Source organism: Trichosurus vulpecula, chromosome 6, assembly GCF_011100635.1.
Source record: "Trichosurus vulpecula isolate mTriVul1 chromosome 6, mTriVul1.pri, whole genome shotgun sequence".
Classification (NCBI taxonomy): domain Eukaryota; kingdom Metazoa; phylum Chordata; class Mammalia; order Diprotodontia; family Phalangeridae; genus Trichosurus; species Trichosurus vulpecula.
Genome location: NC_050578.1, coordinates 269,517,608 through 269,528,204, shown reverse-complemented (window position 1 = coordinate 269,528,204; position 10,597 = coordinate 269,517,608). Strand labels below are relative to the sequence as shown.

The following is a 10,597-nucleotide window of genomic DNA, read 5'->3' as shown; positions in this document are numbered from 1 at the left end:
GTAAAGTATTAAGGGGGAAAGATTCAGACAAACCATTTTAGGAAAACTTGAAGAGTGAAAAGAATTTAGCTGAGGGACCAGGGAAGAGATTATGGAATAGGAAACATCTGAAGTGCCCTTTGAAGGAAATTAAAGATTCTCAGTGATAGAGAAATTTGAAATAAGTGAATTCCAACCACATGGAATTGCTTGTGCAAGTATATGGTATTGGAGGATCACAGACTGAGATCAGGAAATAGCTAAAGGTGTAATTTACCTGGAATATAGAGAAAGAAGGGCATTAATGTGCAAGAAAGCGAAAAGGTAGATTGCATCTCATTTGTTGGATGTCAGGTTCAGGAAGAATGGCACTGAATGCCAAGATTGTCACAAGGAGAGTGCATAATGACAATAATGATTCAATGACCTGCAATTTCATCCATGAGGGTGTCCCCTACACTGCTGCTGGTTGCATCCCATCTATGGTATAGAAAATCAAAAATTGTTGTAATAGCAATTACAATGAAAAATCAATCATCAATCAGTTGAGATCTCTCAAAACATTGATGAGCTTATCTTCAGATAACAAATAGACAGTGAATCACCAGACCCAGCCTTTCTAGCTCTGTAAAATTGGCCAAAATCTACCTTACATTATTTATTATTTGAAAATCTAAAATTATGAGCGGAGCCAAGATGGCGGCTGGAAAGCAGGGACTAGTGTGAGCTCCCCGCTGTGTCCCTCCAAAAACCTATAAAAATGGCTCTGAACAAATTCTAGAACTTCAGAACCGACAAAACAGCAGAGGGAAGCAGGGCTCCAGCCCAGAACAGCCTGGATGGTCTCTGGGTGGGGTCTATCCCACACGGAGCTGGGAGCAGAGAGGAGAGTAGCAGAGCCTAGCATGGGCGGCTCAGAGCAACCAGACCAGGAGCCCGGCAGAGCATGCCTTAGCGCCCTGAATCAGTGAGCTGCAGCAGTTACTAGACTTCTCAACCCACAAACACCAAAGACAAAAGAGAAGGTTAGTGGGAAAAGCTGTGGGAGCGGAAGGAGTTCAAGGTTCGGCCAATGCCTCCGGGACAGCGGAGGTGGGGCAGCTACAGAAGCACAGCTGCAGTTGCTTCCCGCCCCAGGCCCACCTGGTGGGGGAAATAAGTGGTGGATCAGAGCATGAGTGAAGAGCCTGCTGAAGATCTAATTCCAGTCCAGGTTGGGGATTCTTGGAGAAGGAGGAGTGCTGGTGTGGCAGAGCTGGCACATCCCCCCAGGCATGGAACATAGTTCTCTAAACTCTACAAGCAGTCATACCCCACTGAAAAAATCAAGGGTATTTGGTATTCCTAGTTGGCTGGGAATATGGCCAGGCAGCAAAAATGCACCCAGATTCAGTATCAGACTTTGGATTCTTTCTTTGGTGACAAAGAAGACCAAAACATACAGACAGAAGAAGTTAACAAAGTCAAAGAGCCTACAACAAAAGCTTCCAAGAAAAATATGAACTGGTCCCAGGCCATGGAAGAGTTCAAAAAGTATTTGGAAAAGCAAGTTAGAGAAGTAGAGGAAAAATTGGGAAGAGAAATGAGAAGGATGCGAGAAAACCATGAAAAGCAAGTCAATGACTTGCTAAATGAGGCCCCCCAAAATACTGAAAAATACACTGAAGAAAACAAGACCTTAAAAAATAGACTAACTCAAATGGCAAAAGAGCTCCAAAAAGCCAATGAGGAGAAGAATGCCTTGAAAGGCTGAATTAGGCAAATGGAAAAGTAGGTCCAAAAGACCACTGAAGAAAATACTACCTTAAAAATTAGATTGGGGCAAGTTGAAGCTAGTGACTTGATGAGAAATCAAGATATTATGAAACAGAACCAAAGGAATGAAAAAATGGAAGATAATGTAACATATCTCATTGGAAAAACCACTGAACTGGAAAATAGATCCAGAAGAGATAATTTAAAAATTATTGGACTACCTGAAAGCCATGATCAAAAAAAGACCCTAGATATCATCTTTCAAGGAATTATGAAGGAGAACTGCCCTGACATTCTAGAGCCAGAAGAGAAAATAGAAATTGAAAGAATCCATCAATTGCCTCCTCAAATAGATCTCAAAAAGAAATCTGAGCTCCCAGATCAAGGAGAAAATATTACAAGCAGCCAGAAAGAAATAATTTGAGTTTTGTGGAAACAAAATCAGAATAACCCAAGATCTGGCAGCTGTTACATTAAGGGATCGAAAGGCTTGGAATACGATATTCCGGAGGTCAATGGAGCTAGGATTAAAACCAAGAATCACCTACCCAGCAAAACTGAGTATCATGCTCCAAGGCAAAATAGGGACTTTCAAGAAAATAGAGGATTTTCAAGCTTTCTCAGTGAAAAGACCAGAGCTGAATAGAAAATTTGACTTTCAAACACAAGAATGAAAAGAAGCATGAAAAGGTAATCAAGAAAAAGAACAAGAAAAAGAAAATGCAAGGGACTTACTAAAGTTGAACTGTTTTGTTTACATTACTACATAGAAAGATGACCTGTATGATTCATGAGACCTCAGTATTAGGGTAGCTGAAGGGAATACGTATATATATATATATGTATGTATGTATGTTTATGTATAAATATATATGTTAATCTGTATGTATGTATATATGTATGTATGTATATATATATATATGGGGAGAGAGAGAGAGAGAGAGAGAGAGAGAGGGAGGGAAAGAGAGAGACAGAGAGAGAGAGAGAGAGAGAGACACAGAGAGAGAGTGAGTACAGGGTGAGTTGAAGATGAAGGGAAAATATCTAAAAGAAATAAAATCATATTAAGGGATGAGAGAGGATTATATTGAGAGAGGGAGATAGGGAGAGAAAGAATGGGGTGGATTATCTTGCATAAAGGTGGCAAGAGGAAGCAGTTCTGTGGGAGGAGGGGAGAGGGCAGGTGAGGGGGGAATGAGTGAATCTTGCTCTCATCAGATTGGGCCTGAGGAGGGAATACCATACATACTCAGTTGGGTATCTTACCCCACAGGAAAGAAGAGGGAAGAAGATAAAAAAGGGGGGATGATGGAGGGCAGGGCAAATGGGGGTGGAGTTAATCAAAAACAAACACTTTCGAGAGGGGACAGGGTCAAGGGAGAAAATTCAATAAAGGGGGATTTTTTGGGAAGGAGCAAAACATAATTAGTCTTTCACAACATGAGTATTGTGGAAGGGTTATACATAATGATACACATGTGGCCTATGTTGAATTGCTTGACTTCCTAGGGAGGGTGGGTGGGAAGGGAAGAGGGGAGAGAATTTGGAACTCAAATTTTTAAAAACAGATGTTCAAAAACAAAAAAAAAAGTTTTTGCATGCAACTAGAAAATGAGATCCACAGGCAATGGGGCATAGAAATTATCTTGCCCTACAAGAAAGGAAGGGAAAAGGGGATGGGAGGGGAGTGGGGTGACAGAAGGGAGGGCTGACTGGGGAAGAGGGCAACCAGAATATAAGCCATCTTGGAGTGGGGGGGAGGGTAGAAATGGGGAGAAAATTTGTAATTCAAACTCTTGTGAAAATCAATGCTGAAAACTAAATACATTAAATAAATAAACAAATAAATAAATAAAAAGAAAATAAAGATATGCTCAAAAAAATAAAAGAAATTCTAAAATTACTTCCATACTACAACAATACATCATGGTAGGACTACAATGGAGCAGTAATAATATCTCATATTTATTTTACACTTTGAAGTTTTTACATTTCCATTACACAAAAACAACCTTCTATGGCAGGTCATGAAAATACCATTTCCATTTTATAGCTGAGTAAATAGATTCTGAGAGATTAAGTACATTTCCATATGCCATAAAGTTAGTGTTTGAACAGGGATTCAAATTCAATGATACCAACTCTAAGCAAGTCCCTTATCTATCAGTGCCTCAGTTTCCTTACCCATAAAATGAGGGTGTTGAATTCGGTGACCTGAAAGGTCCCTTACCATTCTAAAACCATGATCCTATGGCTCTCATTCTTGCACTCTTCCACAGCACCAGAATAGCCCCAATATGGTAGCCAAAGAAAGGTAAAACCACCATAAGAGCAAAAGGAACAGATTAGAATTCAAAGGAGGTGGTATGAATCAAAATGATTTAAAGCTCAGAATACAAGGCAGAATAGGCTAAGAGCCAGAGGAAGAGAGGAGGCAAATCAGTTTCACTAATTTCTAGTTGAGGACAACAATGAAGCATTCTTGGATGAATGGACATGAACCACTCCTTGATATATAGGTAAAATTTTGACAGTCATAGAGAGGAGGCATAAGGGCAAAATGAAAGAAGGGTAGGAAGCCATGGGTGTGCATTACAGGAAGAGAAAATAGAATAAGCAATGATATAATTACTGAAAACTGTCCATGGAATGTTTGTTTGGGATCAAATTGATTATCCTCTTTGACTGGAGTCCAGAGTGGGCATAATGGATGATAGCTTTAGAAAGGTACCCTAGAAAGATATATGTGCCAAACAGATGGCACAGATCAATTTATGTGTGTACCACATTGTAAAAGGTCTTTCAATGTGAAAAAAAAAGAATTCAGATTTTGGTCCCATAATTTCCTAGACTGTTGGACATTCAGGTCAGCTGGTCCAAACTCACCGTACAGATGAGGAAACAGGATTTAAAATCTTAAGTGCTTTGTATAAGGTCACAAAGCTAGTACCTTGAAGGCCTAGGTCTAGCATTTGTGCCTAGGTCATTTGTCTTCCAATTCAGGGCTTTTCCTCCCCTTCCCTCACGCACTGTACCATGTGTAACTTTCTACTGAATCAAACAATGGAGAACCAGGAGTACCTTCAGGGAATCATTCTTCTCAATATTAATATAAGCAAGGATATTCCCAAAGGAAAAGCATATTTTGAACAAAATATGACATATTTTCTTTGTTTCCAATTAACATGTCATCCCTCAACTCCAGAAAAACTCTTATTGATTCTTTGGAGAATGAAGTATGGATTTCTGAGAGATGATGTAGGAGAGGTCCCAAAGAAGGCAATAAGATAAATATCTGAGTACAACAGAAGGTATGTGAGAGCTGAAGAGCAAGAAACAAACTGTCTTGTCCCACGCTGTCTCTTGCCAGCCTGAAGGTAAGGTGGCTGGGACTAGAAATTCCTATGTTTGCACAAAGTGAGCGGTATCTAATTTATCAAAAATTTTAGAGCTGGAAAGAAGTTTGATATGATGTTGTGTTCCATTTTACTTTAGAGATGAAGAAAGTGAATGTCAGAGAGATTAGGAAGGACCTTTCTCAAGACTCCATGAGTAGTAAATAGCAGAACCAGGGTTCATAGTATAATAAGATCATCAGTTTATCAATAGAAGGGAACTTAGAGGTTGTCAGTCCTACCTCTTCATTTTACAGTTAAGGAATGAGTCCCAAAGATGTTAAATAACATATCCTTACTCACCTTGGTAGTAGTAGAGTAAGGATTTAAACCCAGGTCTCATCCCTTCAAATCAAGTGCTCTTTCTACTACAGTAGACTGCATCTTTAACAATAATAAACTGTTCCTGTATTATGCGATGATGGTAACTAACATTTTTCAGCTTTCCTTTCTTAGAAATGGGAATACTAATTCTAGCCCTACCTGTTCTGACAGGATTATGAAGAAAAGTGCTTTCCCACCCTTTAATTGTTATTTGCACAGTATAATTATTTAAATCACTTAATATCAATTTTCTCATTTATGGTTATATTGGTGTTGTTGTTCCCCTAGCTGGTCGTCCTGATTTATGTCTCTCAATCCTCACCCTCTCAGCTCCATCTTCCATACTTTGCTAAAGTGTTTGTCCTAACAGTCAGGTTTGATCATGTCAATACCTTACTCAACAAACCCCAATGCCTTCCTATTACTTCTAGGATCCAATATAATGTCTTCTGTATGGAATTTAAAGCACTTCATAATGTGGCCTATTATTATCTTTCCAGTCCCTTAGCATATTGATTGTACATAATCTAAAATATAGCCATCTTGGCATACTTGTTTCTCCTCATATATGATTCTCTGTCTTCCACCTTTTTGTTTCTTTTGTTCTCCTTCCCCCATATTTGCGGTGCACTTTCTCTCCTCACTTCCAGCTCTTAAGGGAAAAAAAAAGCTTCTTTCAAGACTCTGCTCAAATACTCCCTCCCTCATGAGCTTTCTCAGTCCTTTTAGCCAACATTGACTTTTCTTCTAAGTCTACTTTGCATCTGTTCTGTATTTATTATGTATGGATGAATTTTTTTTTGTTATTTCTCCCATTAGCAATGTAAGGAAATCATGGCAAAAGTAGGTTTTCATTTGTTTTTGTTTTGCTTTTACTCTGTAGCTCCATCATGTAGGAGAGCACCTGGCATGTAATTAGCAATTGAAAAATGTTTGATGATTAATTCACTAAGTAATTGATTAATTAAATGATTAATTGACACTGAGACAGTCATTTCTCCTCACTGTATCTTCAGTATATTCTGTATGCCAGAGAGGAAAAACACTGGCTCCAGATTCACAAAATCTGACATTATATCTCATCCTTGATGTGTACTGCTACTAACCTCTATGACCACAAAAAAAGTATTTCAACTTTCTTGGCCGTAGGTTTCTCATCCCTGAAATGAGAGAGTTAGAAATGAAGAGACCCCATATAAAGACTTTAAAATCAAATGAGAGAGGCTGAGAAAGAACTAAAAAAGTAAGAACAATCCAAGGAAAACAAGAAAAGTGTAAAAAGAAAGCCAACCAATTAGAAAAAGAGATCTAGAATCTTAAGGAAGAAAATAACTCCTTGAAAATCAGAATTGGATAAGGGAAGGCAGTGAAGTTATAAGAGATCAGGGAACAATAAAACAAAATAAAAAGAATAAAAATAGAATACAATGTGAAACGTCTAAAAAGAAAAAAAAGAACTGATCTGGAGAACAGATCAAGAAGAGAAAAGGACTGGTGTATACCTGAGGTAAAACCATTTTGGTACAGCTAAATAGAGTATACTTATCTTACAGAAATGAAAGGTGAGAGGAAAATCCTACAGAGGAATCAGAAGGGGGAGGAGGACTGGTAGTTTTGGAAACCTACTTTCATCAGGAATGGGTGTGTGTGTATGTGAATTTAGAAAGAAATAAAACATTTAGGGGATTGGGAGGGAGGGGAGGACAAAAAAAGGATCTTTAAATGGGAGGGTGGGGGAAGTAGCTAAAGGGGGAATGGATGGGTATTTAGATTAATGAGAATAGGAGAATAAGGAGGGATACTGTGGGGTAGCTTAAGCAATGGGAGGGCATGGTAGGGGATAGAGGTAAAGTAAAGGAATCAGAGAGATAGAAAATAAGAGATAAGCACAAACATAAAATAAATATCAGAAGTAGAATTTGTCAGGGAAAAAAGAGCAGGGGTGGTAGTAATGATCTTGGACAAAGTAAAAACCAAATAGATTTAATCAAAAGAGAAAAATAGGGAAGTTACACTATGTATCAGTCATATTTATCAATGTTGTTTTAGAGTATTTCAAATAACTAGAGAGTGTAAGGTCAGAACATTGTTTTGATGTAGGAAATAATGAGTTGGTAGACTTGGAAAAATATGGAAAGACTTGGAATTATGAAGGAAGAGATTATCCACTCTCAGAGAAAAGGAGAATAAATAAGTGTAGTATGGTCTCGCATAGATACATATGAATGTAGATGTTTATATATGACTATGGTTATCAATATTTAAGTATGTTCATGTATTAGTGTATAATGGATATATGCATGTATATGCATATACATATATCTTAGTGTGCACATGTGTATTATGAGTACACATGCATACATCTGTATGTATAACCGTATATGTATGTATATGTACATGTGTACATATTTGCACATGTGCACATGAACATATAAAATGTATCTATTTTAACCACACATATATGCATATTCATATACATGCATATATCCATTCTTACACTTATACATGCACATACTTAAATATTGATAACCACAGTCATATATACACATATACATTCATATGCATCTATGTAAGACCATACTATACTTCTATACGTCTTCATTTCTCTGAGAGTGGATAATCTCTTCCTGTATATATGTGTGTGTTTGTGTGTGTGTATACATACATACATACATACATACATACATATACAGGTATATGGATACGTGTGTGTGTATATCCCTGTGATTAATTGTAGCCTTCTGGGTAGGGGGGAAGAAAGGGGGATAAGAACAAAGTTAGACATGCACAGCAGAGAACAAAAGAAAATTTACAAGGAAGAGAAGAAAACATACAGAGCTGAACACAAAGTGTAGTATTTATAATATAGGCTTTCATGAAATGGAAATTTATTGCTGTATACTTTGAATCCTCTCTCATGTTCTGCTCTTCACATCGTACTGCTTTTTATTTCTTTTCTCATTTTGTGCTATTTAATATTTAATTTTGTTTGTTTTGCTTTTCTTATTTTGTATATGAGTTTAACATGAAAAATATAATAAAAGGGAAGAAATGAAAAGATTTTTAACGGCCTGTCCAGCTCTTCAACCATGATTCTATGATGTATAAAAATGAGAAAGCTTGAATACGTGATGTGTAAGCTCCTATTTCTCTGGCATACTGTGTTATACTCTAAAGCTTTTTCTAATTCAGACACTCAGTATTCTACACATAGATCTAATAGTTTGTGTTCTATATTCTAAGTGTCTTCGAGATCTGAAATTTCAGGATATCGAGATTCCCCACCCGTGAAATGATGGGAAAAAGCTAGATAGTAGTTGGATACCAATTAAATGTTGCATTAGGTTTTATGGGGAACTTTACATATATTATCTCTTCTCAGCCACACAATAATCCTGTGAGATGGGTGCTGTTACTATATTGTTTTTACAGATAAATAATCTGAGGGACATAGAGGTTAAGTGATGTATCCGGAGGCACACAGATGAAAAGAACTTAAGGCAGAATGTGAATTCATTTCTTTGTTGCTTCCAGTATAAAGGTCTTTTCTCTGTGCCATCCATCTGTCTCCTGGGGTCAATACAGATCTAAATCGTATGAACTAATAAACTCTATATATCTCTTTGATGTTTCTAGCATTCTAACAGGTTGCCACCAGTATGTCTGTGGAAGTGGGGAATCGGACCACCTTGACTGAATTCATCTTAATTGGCTTCTCAGCTGACCCGCAGATGCAACTGGTAATCTTCACAGCTTTTTTGGCTCTTTATTTGGTAACATTGGCAGGGAACATGACTCTAATTATCTTAATCAGAATTGATTCTCGTTTGCATACCCCAATGTATTTTTTCATTGGGTGTCTGTCATTCTTAGATTTCTGGTATATATCTGTGTACACCCCCAAAATCCTGGCCACCTGCATTTCAGAGGACAAACGTATATCCTTAGCAGGCTGTGGTGCCCAATTTTTCTTTTCCTGTACTGTTGCTTATACTGAGTGTTACCTCCTTGCTGTTATGGCCTATGACCGTTACGTAGCAATCTGCAACCCCCTTCTCTATTCAGCTGCCATGTCCAGGTCCCTCTGTACTGGCCTGGTTGCTGGGTCCTATATAGGTGGATTCTTGAATGCAATAGCCCACACTGCTAACACATTTCGCTTAAAATTTTGTGGGAAGAACATTATTAATCACTTCCTCTGTGATGTACTACCCCTGGTAAAGATGTCCTGCACTGATACACAGGTATATGAGAAGGTGCTCCTGGGAATGGTTGGTTTCACAGTTTTGTCTAGCATACTACCCATCCTGATATCCTACTTCAATATCGTCCTGGCCATCCTGCGGATCCACTCAGCCTCAGGGAGGAGGAAGGCTTTCTCCACCTGTGCTTCCCACATGATCTCTGTCACGCTTTTCTATGGGTCCCTCCTCTTCATGTACTCAAGACCCAGCTCCAGCTATTCCCCAGAGAGGGACAAGTTCGCTGCCCTGTTCTACACAGTGGTGAATCCCTTGCTCAATCCCGTGATCTATAGTTTTAGGAACAAGGACGTGAAGGAGGCTTTCAGGAAAGCAATAGAGAGAATAAAAGCACCCAGGTGATTTTTATTCATGTGCAAGATAGTTTTTATCACGTCCCTAAAATAAGGGACAAATAAATCATGTGTTTTCTGTGTATTTTGTTACAATTAATAAAATATGATAATTCATTAGAATAATTTAGCAAATGTTTGCAAGAGGCAAAGAGGCAGCAAAGTGTCTACTGACTAATCATTTACTAGAAGACAAGAGAATAGAGCTCTACTCTGTTCACTACCATCAGTTTGCTTGGTATTCTAGGGCAAGTAATACAACTTTATTAGACGTAATTTCTTTATATATAAAGTGGGTGTTAAAACAAATTCCGAAGTCCTAATAAGTTCCATAACTTGACATAATTCAGTTCAACTATAAAATTATTTATTAAAGCAGTTACAAAGTTTAGATATAATATTGTGTTTGTGAAACTCTTCTTCTTGATGTTTTCTTCTTTCTCATATGTTTAAAACTTTATGAGCACCTTGAACTCCATAATAGGCAAGACAGCAATGTGTTATGGTAGATTGTGTCCAGATTTTCCCATGGAGACACATCTTTCTGTAC

At 37.9% G+C, this 10,597-nt stretch overlaps 1 protein-coding gene across 1 annotated transcript; it reads left to right on the top strand.

Moving 5' to 3' along the window:
• The first annotated feature begins 344 nt into the window (after nucleotides 1-344).
• LOC118855186 (olfactory receptor 9G4-like) lies at nucleotides 345-10,057 on the top strand. The gene is made up of 2 exons (XM_036765275.1): nucleotides 345-464; nucleotides 9,101-10,057. The coding sequence occupies exons 1-2, from the start codon at nucleotides 345-347 to the stop codon at nucleotides 10,055-10,057; spliced, it is 1,077 nt and encodes a 358-aa protein (XP_036621170.1).
• The last annotated feature ends 540 nt before the right edge of the window (nucleotides 10,058-10,597 follow it).